This window comes from Phoxinus phoxinus (genome assembly GCF_949152265.1).
Source record: "Phoxinus phoxinus genome assembly, chromosome: 7".
NCBI lineage: Eukaryota > Metazoa > Chordata > Actinopteri > Cypriniformes > Leuciscidae > Phoxinus > Phoxinus phoxinus.
The window spans coordinates 1508267-1535092 of NC_136882.1; the positions used below are offsets into that span (position 1 = coordinate 1508267).

A 26826-nucleotide genomic window follows, 5' to 3' on the forward strand; every position below is an offset into this window, starting at 1 on the left:
TTTTCGGACCACGTTCAAGGGGGCGCTGTTGAGCTCCCCTGCCACGCCCGGGTACCAGCTTCAGTCCGGCTCTAATGGCCGCAGGTTTTGACCTGTGTGCAAAGTTTCAAGAGTTTTCGAGCACGTTAAGGGCCCCAAAAGTGCCCGAGAAGTCCCACACAGCAGAGAAAGGGTTAAAATAAAGCCCCCCTCCTCTCTCACACACACAGACACTGAGAGAGACTGGCAAAATTCCCATCAAATCACATTCAAACCAAAATATCTGACTTCCTGTTGGTCGGAGCTAATGACTGTAAATTAGAAAGTTGTCCGGCTCGGGGAGATAAATATAAATACCGATTTTTGTTACTGTAGGTAAAACTAATACCCCATTTTTGACTAAAGGTGGCGCTACTGAGCCCCTTACCACGCCCGTTTCTGAAACTTCACACATGCCTAGTACCTAATAAATCTGATATGCATGTTGAGTTTCATGCAATTTGAAGCATGTTAAGAGCCTCAAATGCACCCAAAAAGAATATAAAAGTGTAAAGCGTTGCCATGGCAACAGTATTTAAGATATCAATAATTCTTTCACAGGTCTACATCTGCCGTGTGTTTACATTATACACATAAAGTTTGAAGCAAATCGGGTAAAAATAAGAGGGTGAATTCAAAGCATTTTGAAAGTGACACACTTCCTGCTGCCAGTTGGTGGCGCTATAACTTTGACTCACAATAGTCACATCCATGCGATCGGCCTCTTACAACGAACACACTGCTGAAGTTTCATCAAGATCAGTTAATGTATGAGGATGTTATAACACACTTCCTGTTTCCAATATTCGCCATAAATTCGTTTCCTCGCCACGGCCAAACCGTTCGAGATATCAAAAATCCCCTCGCAATTTATCATCCTCCATGTCTTGACTTCATGCACACCGAGTTTCGTGGTGATTGGTTGAATCGTCTAGGAGGAGTATTTTAAATTCCATTGCATGTGTTTTTTAAACTACGCCAAATAGCCGACTTCCTGTTGGGCTGGGGTAAAAAGTCAGAGCATGAAGGATATATGAACCGATGAGATCTATATGTGTACCGAGTTTCATATTATTACACGCAAGCGTGTTTGATTTATGGACCAAGTTTTCGGACCGCGTTCCAGGGGGCGCTGTCGAGCCCCCCTGCCACGCCCGGGTACCAGCTTCAGTCCGGCTCTAATGGCCGCGGGTTCTGACATTTGTGCAAAGTTTCAAGAGTTTTTGAGCACGTTAAGGCCCCCAAAAGTGCCCAAAAGGTAGTAATATAATAATAATGAAGAATAATCCGAAGGAAAACAATAGGGCCTTCGCCTTTTCAAGGCTTGGGCCCTAATAAATAATAATCCTTTGGAAAACAATAGGGCCTTCGCCCTTTCAGGGCTTGGGCCCTAATAAGTCTATGGTCACTTATGCTCATGTCAATACTATCAAGAGATTGAATACCAACTCCAGCAGAACAAACCACATCCAATGTATGGCATAACCTATGGGTTGGAAAAGTAGCTCAGTGTAGAGCGTTGTAGTAGAGCGTTGGCCCTAGCAACGCCAAGGTCATGGGTTCGATTCCCAGGGAAAGCAAGAACTGACAAAATGTAAAATGTGTACCTTGAATGCGTTGTAAGTCGCTTTGGATAAAAGCGTCTGCCAAATGCATAAATGTGAATGTAAAATCAAACCTATCCAAAAAGGAGACAGTACTACCACAAGTTTATCAATATGAAAAAGATTATCAATATGAAAATGTACATTACCAGTAAAGACCATAGCAGGAGAGAGTGGAATGAGAAGTGTCAACAACTCAGTAAAATAAAGGATTTGGTTTTGGTGGAGGATGAATGGGCAGCACAAGAACAGCTGAAACACCATTGATTTTAAAAACCAGACATTCAAGCGAAAAACTTCATTCGAAAAAGCATCAATAACATTAATAGGTATGTTAGATCCCAATATAACAGCCAAGCCACCACCTTTACCAGAAGCTCGAGGCTGGTCAATATATTTATATCCAGATGGGGCACACATATTCAGATTAAAATAGTCATTGTCTTTATACCATGTTTCACTGAGACAAAGAATGTACATTTTCTATCAAGGATAGTATCAGAGATGAGTGCCGTTTTATTGTTTATTGACATCGTATTGAAGTGTACAATTTGCATAGTGCTAAGGTATACATTCGCCGCAAACTTTTGAGAATAATCCTCTGGGTAGTGTTAATTTCCATGACAAACACAGACAGAGGTATGGCGCAGCGAGGGCCTGTAGTTTGACCAATATGCAGAGCCTCTATGAATATAACTAGGCCTGCAAAGGAGCTGCAAGGAAATCAAAGTTTGTATAATGCTGATATTTGGAAGGCCATGTTGATCCAGAGATAAAAGTTCAGATAAAGAGTACCTTAGCATGGTGATGTCCACAAGTAAAACAATAATCCAAGTGATCAAGTGAAGTCGCATGATGACTGTTTTACAACAAATCAAGCATCAAGTTCAGACTCGAAAGAGTTCAAATAAGTCAAAAGGCTTCAAATATATTTAAAATGTTAAACAAAACTAAATGAGGCGATAGAAGCAGCAGCTCTACACACCACAGCCTCTAGCAGTCGCTAGTTGGGAGTAATATTTACTCTTTTTCGTACATTTTGGTAAAAAAGTCCTAGACATGATTGTTTTGGCAGTGTTTAGGCCCAATATTATCATCTTTGATGACTATTTTGACTGTACTTTCCTTTACAAAGTACTATATATAATGTCTAACTTTTCCAAACAAGTATTGTCTGGTCCTCCACTGGGAAGGAAATATAGTGACCGGAGCTCTTGGAACTTTCATTGAATACCCCTGTTCTATGACATCATTGCGAAAACACCCGTTTGGAATCTACGAGGTGACATTTGTAATACATAAGCATGTAATAGGGGTGTCTGTGTACACTAAACACAGTGTGTGCGAGTGGCATTGATGACACCACAAACAAGCAGCGTCCTCCGTCCTCAGATCCACTCTGCACACCTGACAGAAGCTGCGTTTGTCTTTCAGCGGACCTGAGCTTTAAAAGATCATCTATATTATATTCTCTAGCTGCATCAGGCAATCCCAGCATGCACTACAGAACGGTGCTGATGTACACTGAGATCGGCTGCTTCGTAGCATGCGTCTGCGGCTGGATCTTGATCTGCTCGACTATGCCCACGGAGTACTGGACTTACTCTGAAGTGGCCAGCTTAGTCCTCACATCTTCCCACTATTTCTCCAACCTCTGGAAGGACTGTCTCTCGGACTCCACCGGTGTCTCCGACTGTAAAGAGTTCCCGTCGCTGCTGGCTCTGCAGAGTAAGTGTTGTCTGAGGGTTTCTTCATTCCTGTCAGTAATGTGTCCGGCTGTAGAGTTCCCGTCGCTGCTGGCTCTGCAGAGTAAGTGTTGTCAGAGGGTTTCTTCATTCCTGTCAGTAATGTGTCCGGCTGTAAAGAGTTCCCGTCGCTGCTGGCTCTGCAGAGTAAGTGTTGTCTGAGGGTTTCTTCACTCCAGTCAGTAATGTGTCCGGCTGTAGAGTTCCCGTCGCTGCTGGCTCTGCAGAGTAAGTGTTGTCTGAGGGTTTCTTCATTCCTGTCAGTAATGTGTCCGGCTGTAAAGAGTTCCCGTCGCTGCTGGCTCTGCAGAGTAAGTGTTGTCTGAGGGTTTCTTCACTCCAGTCAGTAATGTGTCCGGCTGTAAAGAGTTCCCGTCGCTGCTGGCTCTGCAGAGTAAGTGTTGTCTGAGGGTTTCATCACTCCTGTCAGTAATGTCTCCGGCTGTAGAGTTCCCGTCGCTGCTGGCTCTGCAGAGTAAGTGTTGTCTGAGGGTTTCTTCATTCCTGTCAGTAATGTGTCTCGGCTGTAGAGTTCCCGTCGCTGCTGGCTCTGCAGAGTAAGTGTTGTCTGAGGGTTTCTTCACTCCAGTCAGTAATGTGTCCGGCTGTAGAGTTCCCGTCGCTGCTGGCTCTGCAGAGTAAGTGTTGTCTGAGGGTTTCTTCATTCCTGTCAGTAATGTGTCCGGCTGTAGAGTTCCCGTCGCTGCTGGCTCTGCAGAGTAAGTGTTGTCAGAGGGTTTCTTCACTCCAGTCAGTAATGTGTCCGGCTGTAGAGTTCCCGTCGCTGCTGGCTCTGCAGAGTAAGTGTTATCAGAGGGTTTCTTCACTCCTGTCAGTAATGTGTCCGGCTGTAGAGTTCCCGTCGCTGCTGGCTCTGCAGAGTAAGTGTTGTCAGAGGGTTTCTTCACTCCAGTCAGTAATGTGTCCGGCTGTAGAGTTCCCGTCGCTGCTGGCTCTGCAGAGTAAGTGTTGTCAGAGGGTTTCTTCACTCCAGTCAGTAATGTGTCCGGCTGTAGAGTTCCCGTCGCTGCTGGCTCTGCAGAGTAAGTGTTGTCAGAGGGTTTCTTCACTCCAGTCAGTAATGTGTCCGGCTGTAGAGTTCCCGTCGCTGCTGGCTCTGCAGAGTAAGTGTTGTCAGAGGGTTTCTTCACTCCAGTCAGTAATGTGTCCGGCTGTAGAGTTCCCGTCGCTGCTGGCTCTGCAGAGTAAGTGTTGTCTGAGGGTTTCTTCATTCCTGTCAGTAATGTCTCCGGCTGTAGAGTTCCCGTCGCTGCTGGCTCTGCAGAGTAAGTGTTGTCAGAGGGTTTCTTCACTCCTGTCAGTAATGTGTCCGGCTGTAGAGTTCCCGTCGCTGCTGGCTCTGCAGAGTAAGTGTTGTCAGAGGGTTTCTTCACTCCAGTCAGTAATGTGTCCGGCTGTAGAGTTCCCGTCGCTGCTGGCTCTGCAGAGTAAGTGTTATCAGAGGGTTTCTTCACTCCTGTCAGTAATGTGTCCGGCTGTAGAGTTCCCGTCGCTGCTGGCTCTGCAGAGTAAGTGTTGTCAGAGGGTTTCTTCACTCCAGTCAGTAATGTCTCCGGCTGTAGAGTTCCCGTCGCTGCTGGCTCTGCAGAGTAAGTGTTGTCTGAGGGTTTCTTCACTCCAGTCAGTAATGTGTCCGGCTGTAAAGAGTTCCCGTCGCTGCTGGCTCTGCAGAGTAAGTGTTGTCAGAGGGTTTCTTCACTCCAGTCAGTAATGTGTCCGGCTGTAAAGAGTTCCCGTCGCTGCTGGCTCTGCAGAGTAAGTGTTGTCAGAGGGTTTCTTCACTCCAGTCAGTAATGTGTCCGGCTGTAAAGAGTTCCCGTCGCTGCTGGCTCTGCAGAGTAAGTGTTGTCAGAGGGTTTCTTCACTCCTGTCAGTAATGTGTCCGGCTGTAAAGAGTTCCCGTCGCTGCTGGCTCTGCAGAGTAAGGCTACGTTCACACTTAGCGTCTTTTTTGACAAAAAAAGTGAACAACGGCGTTTTTTTAGCAAAAAAAAAAAAACGCTGCGCGTTCGGTTACAAATAGCAGCCGAGCGCGTCTTTTGTTGCTATAACAACAGCTGCAACAGTAGTGTGCCCACACAGCCTCTTTGTGATGTATGTTATGATAGAGTTGTGTACTCATATCAAACAGCTCCTTGTGCTCCGAAACAAGGACGATTAGTTTTTCTACCGGCACCGTGTCCATTTTTCTTGTTGTTATGGAAACGACAGGTCTCGCTACTCGCTTGTCATTGGTCAGCTGTCAAAAAGGCGCTTGACGTAGGGCGTTCTTTTCAGAAAAGTTAAACTTTTTTCAACTTTAAAAGACGCTCTGAGCTGCAGAAAAAGATGCCGGCGGTGGCGTTTAAAAAAGCGCTCAGGACTTTTTTGAAAAAACGGTTTACTCCATAGGGTTCTAATGTAGAACAGACGCTGGCAGTTTGAAAAAAGACGCTAAGTGTGAACATAGCCTAAGTGTTGTCTGAGGGTTTCATCACTCCTGTCAGTAATGTCTCCGGCTGTAGAGTTCCCGTCGCTGCTGGCTCTGCAGAGTAAGTGTTGTCAGAGGGTTTCTTCATTCCTGTCAGTAATGTCTCCGGCTGTAGAGTTCCCGTCGCTGCTGGCTCTGCAGAGTAAGTGTTATCAGAGGGTTTCTTCATTCCTGTCAGTAATGTGTCCGGCTGTAGAGTTCCCGTCGCTGCTGGCTCTGTAGAGTAAGTGTTGTCAGAGGGTTTCTTCATTCCTGTCAGTAATGTCTCCGGCTGTAGAGTTCCCGTCGCTGCTGGCTCTGCAGAGTAAGTGTTGTCAGAGGGTTTCTTCACTCCAGTCAGTAATGTATCCGGCTGTAGAGTTCCCGTCGCTGCTGGCTCTGCAGAGTAAGTGTTGTCAGAGGGTTTCTTCACTCCTGTCAGTAATGTCTCCGGCTGTAGAGTTCCCGTCGCTGCTGGCTCTGCAGAGTAAGTGTTGTCAGAGGGTTTCTTCACTCCTGTCAGTAATGTGTCCGGCTGTAAAGAGTTCCCGTCGCTGCTGGCTCTGCAGAGTAAGTGTTGTCAGAGGGTTTCTTCATTCCTGTCAGTAATGTCTCCGGCTGTAGAGTTCCCGTCGCTGCTGGCTCTGCAGAGTAAGTGTTGTCTGAGGGTTTCTTCACTCCAGTCAGTAATGTGTCCGGCTGTAAAGAGTTCCCGAATGTGTTCTGTTAGTGAGCAGGGAGTGAGACATTGAACTAACACTGACGTTTCATGACAATCGCGAGTAGAGGGGCATGTTGTTGCATTATATGTGGTTATTATGACACAAAAATAATAAACCATTGTTTTGGCAACAGGAAATTAGATAAAGTTGCTGAAAGGAATTTCTTCCTTTTTATATGCATGCAGTCAAACCAAAAATTATTCAAACATCAGATATCATTTTTTATATTTTTTTAGTAGTGTGTGCAGGACACTATAGTTAATTTATGTAAGTGAGGAGAGCAAAATAAAGTAAACTGTCTTCATACAGTAAAAATGATTAAAAAAATTGGGACCAAAAATTACTCAGACAGTTTAAGCTAATCATGTTCTGCTGAAGTGTTTTGTCTGTAATTGCTAATGCTCTTTTTACACACACACTGAACACAATGAAGCATTGCTTGGTCACTGGTTGAGCTAAACTGGTATTATCTAATTGTGTAGTTAAATTTACCAGCTGACAGATACTCAACATAATTCATGTGTGAGACAGTCTAACAGAAGGACGGACAAAACCTGTGTGTGTGTGTGTGTGTGTGTGTGTGTGTGTGTGTGTGTGTGTGTGTGTGTGTGTGTGTGTGTGTGTGTGTGTGTGTGTGTGTGAGACAGTCTAACAGAAGGACGGACAAAACCTGTCAGATATCAACTGAGTTCTGCTCATATTTTATTACCGTTTTCTAAACTATAGCGAATAAACTGATGATGTGAGAGATGTTGAAGGAGTCTTAGTAAAGTTTGGTTTGACTGTATATAATACTTGATTTTATCCGTGGGGAATTGATTGGATGGTTGTGGTTTGCTATTGGTTGATCTCATGTGAGTGACAGGTTATAGCTCCGCCCTCGTCATCAGAGAAGAGAAGCTGCAAGAGGAAGTTATTCAAGATTATTAACACAATAATGATGTGCACTGATAAATCATTTAGAATGGGTTTGCAAAATATTCATCACATAATACAATATTATGCATTGTGAAAAACACTAAATAAATATGTGACTATTGTTGTGTCCATCCTTCAACAGCACACATTCATCTGTGCCGATCTCTCGTCATCACATCCATAATCCTGGGATTCTTCGGATCCGCTCTGGCTTTGGTGGGGATGAAGTGCACAAAACTCGGAGGCTCTGAAACGGTGAATGCAAGAATAAGCTTGGCTGCCGGCATCAACTACTTGTTCTCAGGTAAAGCCAGCACTTGTCCAGCCGGCCCAGCGTGCTCCTGCTCCTCTGAACTCTTCTATCTCTGAACTCTTCTGTCTCTGAACTCTTCTGTCTCTGAACTCTTCTGTCTCTGAACTCTTCTGTCTCTGAACTCTTCTGTCACTGAACTCTTCTGTCTCTGAACTCTTCTGTCTCTGAACTCTTCTGTCTCTGAACTCTTCTATCTCTGAACTCTTCTGTCTCTGAACTCTTCTGTCTCTGAACTCTTCTGTCTCTGAACTCTTCTGTCTCTGAACTCTTCTATCTCTGAACTCTTCTATCTCTGAACTCTTCTATCTCTGAACTCTTCTGTCTCTGAACTCTTCTATCTCTGAACTCTTCTATCTCTGAACTCTTCTATCTCTGAACTCTTCTATCTCTGAACTCTTCTATCTCTGAACTCTTCTGTCTCTGAACGCTTCTGTCACTGAACTCTTCTGTCTCTGAACTCTTCTGTCTCATAACTCTTCTGTCTCTGAACTCTTCTATCTCTGAACTCTTCTATCTCTGAACTCTTCTATCTCTGAACTCTTCTGTCTCTGAACTCTTCTGTCTCTGCTCAGGTCTCTGAACTCTTCTATCTCTGAACTCTTCTGTCTCTGAACTCTTCTGTCTCTGAACTCTTCTGTCTCTGAACTCTTCTGTCTCTGAACTCTTCTGTCTCTGAACTCTTCTGTCTCTGAACTCTTCTGTCTCTGAACTCTTCTGTCTCTGAACTCTTCTGTCTCTGAACTCTTCTGTCTCTGAACTCTTCTGTCTCTGAACTCTTCTGTCTCTGAACTCTTCTGTCTCTGAACTCTTCTGTCTCTGAACTCTTCTATCTCTGAACTCTTCTGTCTCTGAACTCTTCTGTCTCTGAACTCTTCTGTCTCTGAACTCTTCTGTCTCTGAACTCTTCTGTCTCTGCTCAGGTCTCTGAACTCTTCTGTCTCTGAACTCTTCTGTCTCTGAACTCTTCTGTCTCTGAACTCTTCTGTCTCTGAACTCTTCTGTCTCTGAACTCTTCTGTCACTGAACTCTCCTGTCTCTGAACTCTTCTGTCTCTGAACTCTTCTGTCTCTGAACTCTTCTGTCTCTGAACTCTTCTATCTCTGAACTCTTCTGTCTCTGAACTCTTCTGTCTCTGAACTCTTCTGTCTCTGAATTCTTCTGTCTCTGAACTCTTCTGTCTCTGAACTCTTCTATCTCTGAACTCTTCTGTCTCTGAACTCTTCTGTCACTGAACTCTTCTGTCTCTGCTCAGGTCTCTGAACTCTTCTGTCTCTGAACTCTTCTATCTCTGAACTCTTCTGTCTCTGAATTCTTCTGTCTCTGAACTCTTCTATCTCTGAACTCTTCTGTCTCTGAACTCTTCTGTCTCTGAACTCTTCTATCTCTGAACTCTTCTGTCTCTGAACTCTTCTGTCTCTGAACTCTTCTGTCTCTGAACTCTTCTGTCTCTGAACACTTCTGTCTCTGAACTCTTCTATCTCTGAACTCTTCTATCTCTGAACTCTTCTGTCTCTGAACTCTTCTATCTCTGAACTCTTCTGTCTCATAACTCTTCTGTCTCTGAACTCTTCTGTCTCTGAACTCTTCTGTCTCTGAACTCTTCTGTCTCTGAACTCTTCTGTCTCTGAACTCTTCTATCTCTGAACTCTTCTGTCTCATAACTCTTCTGTCTCTGAACTCTTCTGTCTCTGCTCAGGTCTCTGAACTCTTCTGTCTCTGAACTCTTCTGTCTCTGAACTCTTCTGTCTCATAACTCTTCTGTCACTGAACTCTTCTGTCTCTGAACTCTTCTGTCTCTGAACTCTTCTGTCACTGAACTCTTCTGTCTCTGAACTCTTCTCTGAACTCTTCTATCTCTGAACTCTTCTATCTCTGAACTCTTCTCTGAACTCTTCTGTCTCTGAACTCTTCTGTCTCTGAACTCTTCTGTCTCTGAACTCTTCTGTCTCTGAACTCTTCTGTCTCTGAACTCTTCTGTCTCTGAACTCTTCTGTCTCTGCTCAGGTCTCTGAACTCTTCTGTCTCTGAACTCTTCTGTCTCTGAACTCTTCTGTCTCTGAACTCTTCTGTCTCTGAACTCTTCTGTCTCTGAACTCTTCTATCTCTGAACTCTTCTGTCTCTGAACTCTTCTATCTCTGAACTCTTCTGTCTCTGAACTCTTCTGTCTCTGAACTCTTCTGTCTCTGAACTCTTCTGTCTCTGAACTCTTCTGTCTCTGAACTCTTCTGTCTCTGAACTCTTCTGTCTCTGAACTCTTCTGTCTCTGAACTCTTCTGTCTCTGAACTCTTCTGTCTCTGAACTCTTCTGTCACTGAACTCTTCTGTCTCTGAACTCTTCTATCTCTGAACTCTTCTGTCTCTGAACTCTTCTATCTCTGAACTCTTCTGTCTCTGAACTCTTCTATCTCTGAACTCTTCTGTCTCTGAACTCTTCTGTCTCTGAACTCTTCTGTCTCTGAACTCTTCTGTCTCTGAACTCTTCTGTCTCTGAACTCTCCTGTCTCTGAACTCTTCTGTCTCTGTACTCTTCTATCACTGAACTCTTCTGTCTCTGTACTCTTCTATCTCTGAACTCTTCTATCTCTGAACTCTTCTGTCTCTGAACTCTTCTATCTCTGAACTCTTCTGTCTCTGCTCAGGTCTCTGAACTCTTCTATCTCTGAACTCTTCTGTCTCTGAACTCTTCTGTCACTGAACTCTTCTCTGAACTCTTCTGTCTCTGAACTCTTCTGTCTCTGAACTCTTCTGTCTCTGAACTCTTCTGTCTCTGAACTCTTCTGTCTCTGAACTCTTCTGTCTCTGCTCAGGTCTCTGAACTCTTCTGTCTCTGAACTCTTCTGTCTCTGAACTCTTCTGTCACTGAACTCTTCTGTCTCTGAACTCTTCTGTCTCTGCTCAGGTCTCTGAACTCTTCTGTCTCTGAACTCTCCTGTCTCTGAACTCTTCTGTCTCTGAACTCTTCAGTCTCTGAACTCTTCTGTCTCTGAACTCTTCTGTCTCTGAACTCTTCTGTCTCTGAACTCTTCTGTCTCTGAACTCTTAGGTCTCTGAACTCTTAGGTCTCTGAACTCTTCTGTCTCTGAACTCTTCTGTCTCTGAACTCTTCTGTTTCTGCTCAGGTCTCTGAACTCTTCTGTCTCTGCCTCAGGTCTCTGCGGTATGCTGGCGTACAGCTGGTACGGCCACAAGGTGATTTCGGAGTTCATGGATCCCAACTACAAGGCCAAAAAGTGAATATTTCCGTACAGAAATGAAATGTGCAGTTGATGCGGATCAGAGTTGAACTTGTTTCTTGTGGCGACAGGTTTGAGCTGGGAGCGGCGCTGTTCGTGGGATGGGGCGGATCGGCGCTCCTGCTGGCCGGAGGACTCGTGTACAGCGTCACCGCGGGGAACCAGGCCTGCCAGTCCAGGTATCAGTCTGATCACAATCACCCGTACCTCTGATAGAAAGACAGGAGTGAGACTGTGCATTATGAAAATGAAGCCTAATTTACAACCAAGTGCCTTGAGATTCACCCTTCAATACAACATGGAGATACACTTTATTTAAAGCTGTTCTCGTTACAGAGTGCTTACCTAAGAAAGTATTGGGTATTATTAAGATAACTACATGGGTTAAGATCAGGTTTACCTAGTGTCACGGATCTGCTCTGAGACTTGGGTGAAGATCCAAATGCAGTTTAATTTGGGCAATCCAAAATCATAATCCATGTTAGTGATGGGACGGTTGATACTGGGGCTCCGGGGCAGTTTTGGTACTATGGCACTATGGTATCTCACACTGTACTGATGGTTGTATCGAAATGACAACACACGTGATTGATGACGTTTGAAGCTTCGATCGTCATGCTGTATCGGAAGGTTTTACAAAAATTGGTTTTACAAAAATAATAATTATTATTATTATTAATAATAATGCGTTACATTTATATATCGTTTTTCTTGGCACTCAAAGCGCTTTACATAGAAGGGGGGATCTCCTCAACCGCCACCAGTGTGCAGCATCACTTGGATGATGCGACGGCAGCCATATTGCGCCAGAACGCCCACCACACACCAGCTTACTGGTGGAGAGGAGACAGTGATGAAGCCAATCAGTGTATGGGGATGATTAGGAGGCCATGATGGACAGAGGCCGAGGGTTAGATGTGGCCAGGACACCGGGGTTACACCCCTACTCTTTTACGAAGGACATCCTGGTATTTTTAATGACCACAGAGAGTCAGGACCTCTTCTCATCTGAATGACGGGTATATATACAGTGCTACCGGGTTTAGTTTAGGGTTAGTTGCATGTAATAATGCATAATTTAATGTTATTACCGCAGTAAGTACATGTAACAAAGACAATACAATTAAAGCTGCAGTGGGCAAGTCTGGCAGATTGAGGGGACTTGTTTAATGTTTACAACTCTCATGCCCCCTTTATTTCAATGGTCCACTATAGACATTCTACTGACTATAAGTAACTTTGTAACTACATGTCAACTTATTCTACTAACCCGAACCCTAATCTAACAGTACTAATACTCTAATGAGAGTTAGTTGACATGTAGGTGCAACATTACTTATACTTAGTAGAATGTCTGAAGTGAACCATTGAAATAAACTCGTTTTTATGAATTTTCTACAAAGATGTTCTACTACGGAACGTAATCATGATTCAATGTTTGTGACTTCAGCTCCAAGACCCAAGAGAAGTCGCATCCGAGTCGTTCCTCTGAGCCGAAGCAGAAGTCGCTGTACACTCCTCCGCCGTCGCCCGTCCCGGACAGAGCCAAGCCCGAGCCCAAGCCCGAGCCCAAGCCCGAGCCCAAGCCCGAGCCCGAGCCCGAGCCCGAGCCCGAGCCCAAGCCCAGCAGGCCTGCTAAAGGGTTTCACAGCGTGGAGGCCTACGTCTGATATCCTCCCGGTTTACCATGCGTTTATCTGGAAAACCTCTTTATTCGTAGTTAAAGGATTTAGTAAATCTTTATGCAAGTCTTTTTTAACATCATCAACATTGTGATGAAGACACAGAATTAACTGTTGTACAGAAATAAATTGGAGTGACTCTAGTCTATCCTGATGAGTGTCACGGGGATGCTCTTCAAATCTCCATTAGCTCTCAGATTTTAGTTGAGTTTCGTCTCTTTGTTCCTGTTTAAACTGGATTATTCACAGCTGCCCCATGTTAGTCGTCAGTGTGTGCGGGGTTCATCACAGATGAAGAGATGCAATGTCAAATACAGACGCTTTCATGAAGCAACAGAAACACTTTTCGTTCGTTATGAACTGGGTAATACAGAGCCAATTTTCTGTCATAATCATTTGTTAATAAACAAGTTTCATTACTTTAATGAAGTCATTGTTTCTGCCTCTGATAACAGATCACTCTAAATTGTAATGTGGACTCGTGCATTTTCTGTAAAGCTGCATTGAAACGTGTATTGTGAAAAGCACTATATAAATAAATGTGAATTGAATATTAAGTTCAACACAATCCTACACTACTTAAATACTAATAAAGTGGGTCTATATATTTTTTATCAGTTTTATTTTGATAAACACAACACAATATAACATTGAGGTTACATGAACAATTTTTTTTTACTGTTATAAAAACGAATTTGTGAGCATTAGCTGAGCTGAATAGTTTCAGAATAAACGGGAAACACGTGATCGTTGTCATCGGTGAATGAGTCTGCGCAGCTCAAACACACTCTTCACCTCTTATCTGTTTGTCTGATGAAAGAAAGCGCTTTCAAAAAGAATGGATATATTGCAAGTTTAGAAGGTTATTTGGTTTTTGAAGATCAAGAAAACACGTCTGAGACTGCATGAGGACAAAGAACAATCACGTCTTGATTTATTGTCATTTCAAAGACACAGAACATTTCAGAATGCATTACACTTCTCTTATTCAAAATATCAGTTTCTTATAATCAAAGCACTGAAGCTGATTTCTTCCTGAGGTTACGGTCAACACGTTGATCATCATGGGCTGTGGGATCATGTGGACCACGTGACGTGGACGGTGCTGAAGTTCCAGCGGTCCGGATGGCCCATGTGCGGGAGGTCTTTGTACGGCGAGTGGCTCCACTGGAACACGGGCGTCTGATCCCATGTGGGACCGCTGACCGCTAACAGCTCGAGCCGCTGGAACAGGCTGAAGCTCGTCATCTGCAGGAGGACAGAGGCGTTACAACACTCAACAACATCTGCAGGAGGACAGAGGCGTTACAACACTCAACAACATCTGCAGGAGGACAGGGGCGTTACAACACTCAACAACATCTGCAGGAGGACAGAGGCGTTACAACACTCAACAACATCTGCAGGAGGACAGGAGCGTTACAACACTCAACAACATCTGCAGGAGGACAGGGGCGTTACAACACTCAACAACATCTGCAGGAGGACAGGAGCGTTACAACACTCAACAACATCTGCAGGAGGACAGGAGCGTTACAACACTCAACAACATCTGCAGGAGGACAGGAGCGTTACAACACTCAACAACATCTGCAGGAGGACAGGAGCGTTACAACACTCAACAACATCTGCAAGAGGACAGGAGCGTTACAACACTCAACAACATCTGCAGGAGGACAAGGGCGTTACAACACTCGACAACATCTGCAGGAGGACAGGAGCGTTACAACACTCAACAACATCTGCAGGAGGACAGGGGCGTCACAACACTCAACAACATCTGCAGAAGGACAGGGGCGTTACAACACTCAACAACATCTGCAGGAGGACAGGAGCGTTACAACACTCAACAACATCTGCAGGAGGACAGGAGCGTTACAACACTCGACAACATCTGCAGGAGGACAGGAGCGTTACAACACTCAACAACATCTGCAGGAGGACAGGGGCGTTACAACACTCAACAACATCTGCAGGAGGACAGAGGCGTTACAACACTCAACAACATCTGCAGGAGGACAGGAGCGTTACAACACTCATCTGCAGGAGGACAGAGGCGTTACAACACTCAACAACATCTGCAGGAGGACAGGGGCGTTACAACACTCAACAACATCTGCAGGAGGACAGGAGCGTTACAACACTCAACAACATCTGCAGGAGGACAGGAGCGTTACAACACTCGACAACATCTGCAGGAGGACAGGAGCGTTACAACACTCAACAACATCTGCAGGAGGACAGGGGCGTTACAACACTCAACAACATCTGCAGGAGGACAGGAGCGTTACAACACTCGACAACATCTGCAGGAGGACAGGAGCGTTACAACACTCAACAACATCTGCAGGAGGACAGGAGCGTTACAACACTCAACATCTGCAGGAGGTCAGGAGCGTTACAACACTCAACAACATCTGCAGGAGGTCAGGAGCGTTACAACACTCAACAACATCTGCAGGAGGACAAGGGCGTTACAACACTCGACAACATCTGCAGGAAGACAGGAGCGTTACAACACTCAACAACATCTGCAGGAGGACAGGGGCGTCACAACACTCAACAACATCTGCAGGAGGACAGGGGTGTTACAACACTCAACAACATCTGCAGGAGGACAGGAGCGTTACAACACTCAACAACATCTGCAGGAGGACAGGAGCGTTACAACACTCGACAACATCTGCAGGAGGACAGGAGCGTTACAACACTCAACAACATCTGCAGGAGGACAGGGGCGTTACAACACTCAACAACATCTGCAGGAGGACAGGAGCGTTACAACACTCAACAACATCTGCAGGAGGTCAGGAGCGTTACAACACTCGACAACATCTGCAGGAGGACAGGAGCGTTACAACACTCAACAACATCTGCAGGAGGACAGAGGCGTTACAACACTCGACAACATCTGCAGGAGGACAGAGGCGTTACAACACTCAACAACATCTGCATGAGGACAGGAGCGTTACAACACTCAACAACATCTGCATGAGGACAGGAGCGTTACAACACTCAACAACATCTGCAGGAGGTCAGGAGCGTTACAACACTCGACAACATCTGCAGGAGGACAGGAGCGTTACAACACTCAACAACATCTGCAGGAGGACAAGGGCGTTACAACACTCGACAACATCTGCAGGAGGACAGGAGCGTTACAACACTCAACAACATCTGCAGGAGGACAGGGGCGTCACAACACTCAACAACATCTGCAGGAGGACAGGGGCGTCACAACACTCAACAACATCTGCAGGAGGACAGGAGCGTTACAACACTCAACAACATCTGCAGGAGGTCAGGAGCGTTACAACACTCGACAACATCTGCAGGAGGACAGGAGCGTTACAACACTCAACAACATCTGCAGGAGGACAGGAGCGTTACAACACTCAACAACATCTGCAGGAGGACAGGGGCGTTACAACACTCAACAACATCTGCAGGAGGACAGGGGCGTCACAACACTCAACAACATCTGCAGGAGGAAAGGAGCGTTACAACCCTCGACAACATCTGCAGGAGGACAGAGGCGTTACAACACTCAACAACATCTGCAGGAGGACAGGAGCGTTACAACACTCAACAACATCTGCAGGAGGACAGGGGCGTTACAACACTCAACAACATCTGCAGGAGGACAGGAGCGTTACAACACTCAACAACATCTGCAGGAGGACAGGGGCGTTACAACACTCAACAACATCTGCAGGAGGACAGGAGCGTTACAACACTCAACAACATCTGCAGGAGGACAGAGGCGTTACAACACTCAACAACATCTGCAGGAGGTCAGGAGCGTTACAACACTCAACAACATCTGCAGGAGGACAGGGGCGTTACAACACTCAACAACATCTGCAGGAGGACAGGAGCGTTACAACACTCGACAACATCTGCAGGAGGACAGGGGCGTTACAACACTCAACAACATCTGCAGGAGGACAGGAGCGTTACAACACTCAACAACATCTGCAGGAGGACAGGAGCGTTACAACACTCAACAACATCTGCAGGAGGACAGGAGCGTTACAACACTCAACAACATCTGCAGGAGGTCAGGAGCGTTACAACACTCAACAACATCTGCAGGAGGACAGGAGCGTTACAACACTCAACAACATCTGCAGGAGGACAGGAGCGTTACAACACTCAACAACATCTGCAGGAGGTCAGGAGCGTTACAACACTCAACAACATCTGCAGGAGGACAGGAGCGTTACAACACTCAACAACATCTGCAGGAGGACAAGGGCGTTACAACACTCGACAACATCTGCAGGAGGACAGGAGCGTTACAACACTCAACAACATCTGCAGGAGGACAGAGGCGTTACAACACTCAACAACATCTGCAGGAGGTCAGGAGCGTTACAACACTCAACAACATCTGCAGGAGGTCAGGACCGTTACAACACTCAACAACATCTGCAGGACAGGAGCGTTACAACACTCAACAACATCTGCAGGAGGACAGAGGCGTTACAACACTCAACAACATCTGCAGGAGGTCAGGAGCGTTACAACACTCAACAACATCTGCAGGAGGACAGGGGCGTTACAACACTCAACAACATCTGCAGGAGGACAGGAGCGTTACAACACTCAACAACATCTGCAGGAGGACAGGAGCATTACAACACTCAACAACATCTGCAGGAGGACAGGAGCGTTACAACACTCAACAACATCTGCAGGAGGACAGGAGCGTTACAACACTCAACAACATCTGCAGGAGGTCAGGAGCGTTACAACACTCAACAACATCTGCAGGAGGACAGGAGCGTTACAACACTCGACAACATCTGCAGGAGGACAGGAGCGTTACAACACTCAACAACATCTGCAGGAGGTCAGGAGCGTTACAACACTCGACAACATCTGCAGGAGGACAGGAGCGTTACAACACTCAACAACATCTGCAGGAGGACAGGAGCGTTACAACACTCAACAACATCTGCAGGAGGACAGAGGCGTTACAACACTCAACAACATCTGCAGGAGGACAGGAGCGTTACAACACTCAACAACATCTGCAGGAGGACAGAGGCGTTACAACACTCAACAACATCTGCAGGAGGACAGAGGCGTTACAACAACATCTGCAGGAGGACAGGAGCGTTACAACACATCTGCAGGAGGACAGGAGCGTTACAACACTCAACAACATCTGCAGGAGGACAGGAGCGTTACAACACTCATCTGCAGGAGGACAGGAGCGTTACAACACTCAACAACATCTGCAGGAGGACAGGAGCGTTACAACACTCAACAACATCTGCAGGAGGTCAGGAGCGTTACAACACTCGACAACATCTGCAGGAGGACAGGAGCGTTACAACACTCAACAACATCTGCAGGAGGACAGGAGCGTTACAACACTCAACAACATCTGCAGGAGGACAGAGGCGTTACAACACTCAACAACATCTGCAGGAGGACAGGAGCGTTACAACACTCAACAACATCTGCAGGAGGACAGGGGCGTTACAACACTCAACAACATCTGCAGGAGGACAGGAGCGTTACAACACTTAACAACATCTGCAGGAGGACAGGGGCATCACAACACTCAACAACATCTGCAGGAGGACAGGAGCGTTACAACACTCAACAACATCTGCAGGAGGACAGGAGTGTTACAACACTCAACAACATCTGCAGGAGGACAGGGGCGTTACAACACTCGACAACATCTGCAGGAGGACAGGCGTCACAATACTCGACAACATCTGCAGGAGGACAGAGGCGTTACAACACTCAACAACATCTGCAGGAGGACAGGGGCGTTACAACACTCAACAACATCTGCAGGAGGACAGGAGCGTTACAACACTCAACAACATCTGCAGGAGGACAGGGGCGTCACAACACTCAACAACATCTGCAGGAGGACAGGGGCGTTACAACACTCGACAACATCTGCAGGAGGACAGAGGCGTTACAACACTCAACAACATCTGCAGGAGGACAGGAGCGTTACAACACTCATCTGCAGGAGGACAGGAGCGTTACAACACTCAACAACATCTGCAGGAGGTCAGGAGCGTTACAACACTCAACAACATCTGCAGGAGGTCAGGAGCGTTACAACACTCAACAACATCTGCAGGAGGACAGGAGCGTTACAACACTCAACAACATCTGCAGGAGGACAGGAGCGTTACAACACTCAACAACATCTGCAGGAGGACAGGAGCGTTACAACACTCGACAACATCTGCAGGAGGACAGGAGCGTTACAACACTCAACAACATCTGCAGGAGGACAGGGGCGTTACAACACTCAACAACATCTGCAGGAGGACAGGAGCGTTACAACACTCAACAACATCTGCAGGAGGACAAGGGCGTTACAACACTCAACAACATCTGCAGGAGGACAGGAGCGTTACAACACTCGACAACATCTGCAGGAGGACAGGGGCGTTACAACACTCAACAACATCTGCAGGAGGACAGGGGCGTTACAACACTCGACAACATCTGCAGGAGGACAGAGGCGTTACAACACTCAACAACATCTGCAGGAGGACAGGGGCGTTACAACACTCAACAACATCTGCAGGAGGACAGGAGCGTTACAACACTCAACAACATCTGCAGGAGGACAGAGGCGTTACAACACTCAACAACATCTGCAGGAGGACAGGAGCGTTACAACACTCGACAACATCTGCAGGAGGACAGGAGCATTACAACACTCAACAACATCTGCAGGAGGACAGGGGCGTTACAACACTCGACAACATCTGCAGGAGGACAGAGGCGTTACAACACTCAACAACATCTGCAGGAGGACAGGGGCGTTACAACACTCAACAACATCTGCAGGAGGACAGGGGCGTTACAACACTCAACAACATCTGCAGGAGGACAGAGGCGTTACAACACTCAACAACATCTGCAGGAGGACAGGGGCGTTACAACACTCAACAACATCTGCAGGAGGACAGGGGCGTTACAACACTCAACAACATCTGCAGGAGGACAGAGGCGTTACAACACTCAACAACATCTGCAGGAGGACAGGGGCGTTACAACACTCGACAACATCTGCAGGAGGACAGAGGCGTTACAACACTCAACAACATCTGCAGGAGGACAGGGGCGTTACAACACTCAACAACATCTGCAGGAGGACAGGAGCGTTACAACACTTAACAACATCTGCAGGAGGACAGGAGCGTTACAACACTCAACAACATCTGCAGGAGGACAGGGGCGTTACAACACTCGACAACATCTGCAGGAGGACAGGGGCATCACAACACTCAACAACATCTGCAGGAGGACAGGAGCGTTACAACACTCAACAACATCTGCAGGAGGACAGGAGTGTTACAACACTCAACAACATCTGCAGGAGGACAGAGGCGTTACAACACTCAACAACATCTGCAGGAGTACAGGAGCGTTACAACACTCAACAACATCTGCAGGAGGACAGGGGCGTTACAACACTCGACAACATCTGCAGGAGGACAGAGGCGTTACAACACTCGACAACATCTGCAGGAGGACAGGGGCGTTACAACACTCAACAACATCTGCAGGAGGACAGGAGCGTTACAACACTCAACAACATCTGCAGGAGTACAGGAGCGTTACAACACTCAACAACATCTGCAGGAGGACAGGGGCGTTACAACACTCAACAACATCTGCAGGAGGACAGAGGCGTTACAACACTCGACAACATCTGCAGGAGGACAGGAGCGTTACAACACTCAACAACATCTGCAGGAGGTCAGGTGCGTTACAACACTCAACAACATCTGCAGGAGGTCAGGAGCGTTACAACACTCAACAACATCTGCAGGACAGGAGCGTTACAACACTCAACAACATCTGCAGGAGGACAGAGGCGTTACAACACTCAACAACATCTGCAGGAGGACAGGAGCGTTACAACACTCAACAACATCTGCAGGAGGTCAGGTGCGTTACAACACTCAACAACATCTGCAGGAGGTCAGGAGCGTTACAACACTCAACAACATCTGCAGGACAGGAGCGTTACAACACTCAACAACATCTGCAGGAGGACAGAGGCGTTACAACACTCAACAACATCTGCAGGAGGTCAGGAGCGTTACAACACTCAACAACATCTGCAGGAGGACAGGGGCGTTACAACACTCAACAACATCTGCAGGAGGACAGGAGCGTTACAACACTCAACAACATCTGCAGGAGGACAGGAGCATTACAACACTCAACAACATCTGCAGGAGGACAGGAGCGTTACAACACTCAACAACATCTGCAGGAGGACAGGAGCGTTACAACACTCAACAACATCTGCAGGAGGTCAGGAGCGTTACAACACTCAACAACATCTGCAGGAGGTCAGGAGCGTTACAACACTCAACAACATCTGCAGGAGGACAGGAGCGTTACAACACTCGACAACATCTGCAGGAGGACAGGAGCGTTACAACACTCAACAACATCTGCAGGAGGTCAGGAGCGTTACAACACTCGACAACATCTGCAGGAGGACAGGAGCGTTACAACACTCAACAACATCTGCAGGAGGACAGGAGCGTTACAACACTCAACAACATCTGCAGGAGGACAGGAGCGTTACAACACTCAACAACATCTGCAGGAGGTCAGGAGCGTTACAACACTCAACAACATCTGCAGGAGGTCAGGAGCGTTACAACACTCAACAACATCTGCAGGAGGACAGGAGCGTTACAACACTCAACAACATCTGCAGGAGGACAGGAGCGTTACAACACTCAACAACATCTGCAGGAGGACAGGGGCGTTACAACATTCAACAACATCTGCAGGAGGACAGGAGCGTTACAACACTCAACAACATCTGCAGGAGGACAGGAGCGTTACAACACTCGACAACATCTGCAGGAGGACAGGGGCGTTACAACACTCAACAACATCTGCAGGAGGACAGGAGCGTTACAACACTCAACAACATCTGCAGGAGGACAGGGGCGTTACAACACTCGACAACATCTGCAGGAGGACAGAGGCGTTACAACACTCAACAACATCTGCAGGAGGTCAGGAGCGTTACAACACTCAACAACATCTGCAGGAGGACAGGGGCGTTACAACACTCGACAACATCTGCAGGAGGACAGGGGCATCACAACACTCAACAACATCTGCAGGAGGACAGGAGCGTTACAACACTCAACAACATCTGCAGGAGGACAGGAGTGTTACAACACTCAACAACATCTGCAGGAGGACAGGGGCGTTACAACACTCGACAACATCTGCAGGAGGACAGGCGTCACAACACTCGACAACATCTGCAGGAGGACAGAGGCGTTACAACACTCAACAACATCTGCAGGAGGACAGGGGCGTTACAACACTCAACAACATCTGCAGGAGGACAGGGGCGTTACAACACTCGACAACATCTGCAGGAGGACAGAGGCGTTACAACACTCAACAACATCTGCAGGAGGACAGGAGCGTTACAACACTCAACAACATCTGCAGGAGGTCAGGAGCGTTACAACACTCAACAACATCTGCAGGAGGACAGGGGCGTTACAACACTCGACAACATCTGCAGGAGGACAGAGGCGTTACAACACTCAACAACATCTGCAGGAGGACAGGGGCGTTACAACACTCGACAACATCTGCAGGAGGACAGAGGCGTTACAACACTCAACAACATCTGCAGGAGGACAGAGGCGTTACAACACTCAACAACATCTGCAGGAGGACAGGAGCGTTACAACACTCAACAACATCTGCAGGAGGACAGGAGCGTTACAACACTCGACAACATCTGCAGGAGGACAGAGGCGTTACAACACTCAACAACATCTGCAGGAGGACAGGGGCGTTACAACACTCGACAACATCTGCAGGAGGACAGAGGCGTTACAACACTCGACAACATCTGCAGGAGGACAGGGGCGTTACAACACTCGACAACATCTGCAGGAGGACAGAGGCGTTACAACACTCAACAACATCTGCAGGAGGACAGGAGCGTTACAACACTCAACAACATCTGCAGGAGGACAGGAGCGTTACAACACTCAACAACATCTGCAGGAGGACAGGAGCGTTACAACACTCAACAACATCTGCAGGAGGTCAGGAGCGTTACAACACTCAACAACATCTGCAGGAGGACAGAGGCGTTACAACACTCGACAACATCTGCAGGAGGACAGGGGCGTTACAACACTCGACAACATCTGCAGGAGGACAGAGGCGTTACAACACTCAACAACATCTGCAGGAGGACAGGGGCGTTACAACACTCAACAACATCTGCAGGAGGACAGGGGCGTTACAACACTCAACAACATCTGCAGGAGGACAGGAGCGTTACAACACTCGACAACATCTGCAGGAGGACAGGAGCGTTACAACACTCAACAACATCTGCAGGAGGACAGGAGCGTTACAACACTCAACAACATCTGCAGGAGGACAGGAGCGTTACAACACTCAACAACATCTGCAGGAGGACAGGAGCGTTACAACACTCGACAACATCTGCAGGAGGACAGAGGCGTTACAACACTCAACAACATCTGCAGGAGGACAGGAGCGTTACAACACTCAACAACATCTGCAGGAGGACAGGGGCGTTACAACACTCGACAACATCTGCAGGAGGACAGAGGCGTTACAACACTCAACAACATCTGCAGGAGGACAGAGGCGTTACAACACTCGACAACATCTGCAGGAGGACAGAGGCGTTACAACACTCAACAACATCTGCAGGAGGACAGGGGCGTTACAACACTCGACAACATCTGCAGGAGGACAGAGGCGTTACAACACTCAACAACATCTGCAGGAGGACAGAGGCGTTACAACACTCGACAACATCTGCAGGAGGACAGGGGCGTTACAACACTCAACAACATCTGCAGGAGGACAGGGGCGTTACAACACTCAACAACATCTGCAGGAGGACAGGAGCGTTACAACACTCAACAACATCTGCAGGAGGACAGGAGCGTTACAACACTCAACAACATCTGCAGGAGGACAGGAGCGTTACAACACTCGACAACATCTGCAGGAGGACAGAGGCGTTACAACAGTCAACAACATCTGCAGGAGGACAGGGGCGTTACAACACTCGACAACATCTGCAGGAGGACAGAGGCGTTACAACACTCAACAACATCTGCAGGAGGACAGAGGCGTTACAACACTCGACAACATCTGCAGGAGGACAGGGGCGTTACAACACTCAACAACATCTGCAGGAGGACAGAGGCGTTACAACACTCAACAACATCTGCAGGAGGACAGGAGCGTTACAACACTCATCTGCAGGAGGACAGGAGCGTTACAACACTCAACAACATCTGCAGGAGGACAGGCGCGTTACAACACTCAACAACATCTGCAGGAGGACAGAGGCGTTACAACACTCAACAACATCTGCAGGAGGACAGGGGCGTTACAACACTCGACAACATCTGCAGGAGGACAGGAGCGTTACAACACTCAACAACATCTGCAGGAGGACAGGCGCGTTACAACACTCAACAACATCTGCAGGAGGACAGGGGCGTTACAACACTCAACAACATCTGCAGGAGGACAGGAGCGTTACAACACTCAACAACATCTGCAGGAGGACAGGAGCGTTACAACACTCATCTGCAGGAGGACAGGAGCGTTACAACACTCAACAACATCTGCAGGAGGACAGGCGCGTTACAACACTCAACAACATCTGCAGGAGGACAGAGGCGTTACAACACTCAACAACATCTGCAGGAGGACAGGGGCGTTACAACACTCAACAACATCTGCAGGAGGACAGGAGCGTTACAACACTCAACAACATCTGCAGGAGGACAGGGGCGTTACAACACTCAACAACATCTGCAGGAGGTCAGGAGCGTTACAACACTCAACAACATCTGCAGGAGGACAGGGGCGTTACAACACTCGACAACATCTGCAGGAGGACAGGGGCGTTACAACACTCAACAACATCTGCAGGAGGACAGAGGCGTTACAACACTCAACAACATCTGCAGGAGGACAGGAGCGTTACAACACTCAACAACATCTGCAGGAGGACAGAGGCGTTACAACACTCAACAACATCTGCAGGAGGACAGGAGCGTTACAACACTCAACAACATCTGCAGGAGGACAGGAGCGTTACAACACTCAACAACATCTGCAGGAGGACAGGGGCGTTACAACACTCGACAACATCTGCAGGAGGACAGGGGCGTTACAACACTCAACAACATCTGCAGGAGGACAGAGGCGTTACAACACTCAACAACATCTGCAGGAGGACAGAGGCGTTACAACACTCAACAACATCTGCAGGAGGACAGGGGCGTTACAACACTCAACAACATCTGCAGGAGGACAGGAGCGTTACAACACTCAACAACATCTGCAGGAGGTCAGGAGCGTTACAACACTCAACAACATCTGCAGGAGGTCAGGAGCGTTACAACACTCAACAACATCTGCAGGAGGACAGAGGCGTTACAACACTCAACAACATCTGCAGGAGGACAGGAGCGTTACAACACTCGACAACATCTGCAGGAGGACAGAGGCGTTACAACACTCGACAACATCTGCAGGAGGACAGAGGCGTTACAACACTCAACAACATCTGCAGGAGGACAGGAGCGTTACAACACTCAACAACATCTGCAGGAGGACAGGAGCGTTACAACACTCGACAACATCTGCAGGAGGACAGAGGCGTTACAACACTCGACAACATCTGCAGGAGGACAGAGGCGTTACAACACTCGACAACATCTGCAGGAGGACAGAGGCGTTACAACACTCGACAACATCTGCAGGAGGACAGGAGCGTTACAACACTCGACAACATCTGCAGGAGGACAGAGGCGTTACAACACTCAACAACATCTGCAGGAGGACAGGGGCGTTACAACACTCGACAACATCTGCAGGAGGACAGAGGCGTTACAACACTCAACAACATCTGCAGGAGGACAGAGGCGTTACAACACTCGACAACATCTGCAGGAGGACAGGGGCGTTACAACACTCAACAACATCTGCAGGAGGACAGGGGCGTTACAACACTCATCTGCAGGAGGACAGGAGCGTTACAACACTCGACAACATCTGCAGGAGGACAGGAGCGTTACAACACTCAACAACATCTGTAGGAGGACAGGAGCGTTACAACACTCAACAACATCTGCAGGAGGACAGGAGCGTTACAACACTCATCTGCAGGAGGACAGGAGCGTTACAACACTCAACAACATCTGCAGGAGGACAGGGGCGTTACAACACTCAACAACATCTGCAGGAGGACAGGAGCGTTACAAAACTCATCTGCAGGAGGACAGGAGCGTTACAACACTCAACAACATCTGCAGGAGGACAGGAGCGTTACAACACTCAACAACATCTGCAGGAGGACAGGAGCGTTACAAAACTCATCTGCAGGAGGACAGGAGCGTTACAACACTCAACAACATCTGCAGGAGGACAGGGGCGTTACAACACTCAACAACATCTGCAGGAGGACAGAGGCGTTACAACACTCAACAACATCTGCAGGAGGACAGGGGCGTTACAACACTCAACAACATCTGCAGGAGGACAGGAGCGTTACAACACTCAACAACATCTGCAGGAGGACAGGGGCGTTACAACACTCGACAACATCTGCAGGAGGACAGAGGCGTTACAACACTCAACAACATCTGCAGGAGGACAGGGGCGTTACAACACTCAACAACATCTGCAGGAGGACAGAGGCGTTACAACACTCGACAACATCTGCAGGAGGACAGGGGCGTTACAACACTCGACAACATCTGCAGGAGGACAGGAGCGTTACAACACTCAACAACATCTGCAGGAGGACAGGGGCGTTACAACACTCAACAACATCTGCAGGAGGACAGGAGCGTTACAACACTCAACAACATCTGCAGGAGGACAGGGGCGTTACAACACTCGACAACATCTGCAGGAGGACAGGGGCGTTACAACACTCAACAACATCTGCAGGAGGACAGGGGCGTTACAACACTCAACAACATCTGCAGGAGGACAGGGGCGTTACAACACTCGACAACATCTGCAGGAGGACAGAGGCGTTACAACACTCAACAACA

General features: G+C 47.5%; 2 protein-coding genes across 3 annotated transcripts in view; one reads left to right on the forward strand and one right to left on the reverse strand.

The window, feature by feature from the left end:
• The first annotated feature begins 2446 nt into the window (after positions 1-2446).
• LOC307002153 (claudin-10-like) lies at positions 2447-13367 on the forward strand. Of its 2 annotated transcripts, XM_079619464.1 has the most exons (5): positions 2447-3350; positions 7620-7781; positions 10940-11021; positions 11096-11203; positions 12475-13360. In XM_079619464.1, the coding sequence occupies exons 1-5, from the start codon at positions 3119-3121 to the stop codon at positions 12692-12694; spliced, it is 804 nt and encodes a 267-aa protein (XP_079475590.1). In that variant the 5' UTR covers positions 2447-3118; the 3' UTR covers positions 12695-13360. The 2 variants fall into 2 exon arrangements, with proteins under 2 accessions (XP_079475590.1, XP_079475589.1); XM_079619463.1 differs by lacking the exon at positions 10940-11021 and having other exon boundaries at positions 12475-13367.
• A 245-nt stretch (positions 13368-13612) lies between these two features.
• plbd2 (phospholipase B domain containing 2) overlaps positions 13613-26826 on the reverse strand; it is a 40340-nt gene continuing 27126 nt past the window's right edge. The window contains exon 12 of the mRNA XM_079619443.1: positions 13613-13954. Coding sequence (XP_079475569.1) covers positions 13784-13954 — 171 coding nt within the window. The 3' untranslated portion in view covers positions 13613-13783. The remainder of the gene's footprint in view (positions 13955-26826) is intronic.

Excerpts from the sequence above, each read along its gene's own strand:
- LOC307002153 (XM_079619463.1), top strand. The coding sequence starts at position 3,119 with ATGCACTACAGAACGGTGCTGATGTACACTGAGATCGGCTGCTTCGTA. Across the intron at positions 3,351-7,619 it reads GTCGCTGCTGGCTCTGCAGA|CACACATTCATCTGTGCCGA; the intron begins GTAAGTGTTGTC and ends ATCCTTCAACAG. Across the intron at positions 11,204-12,474 it reads AACCAGGCCTGCCAGTCCAG|CTCCAAGACCCAAGAGAAGT; the intron begins GTATCAGTCTGA and ends TTGTGACTTCAG.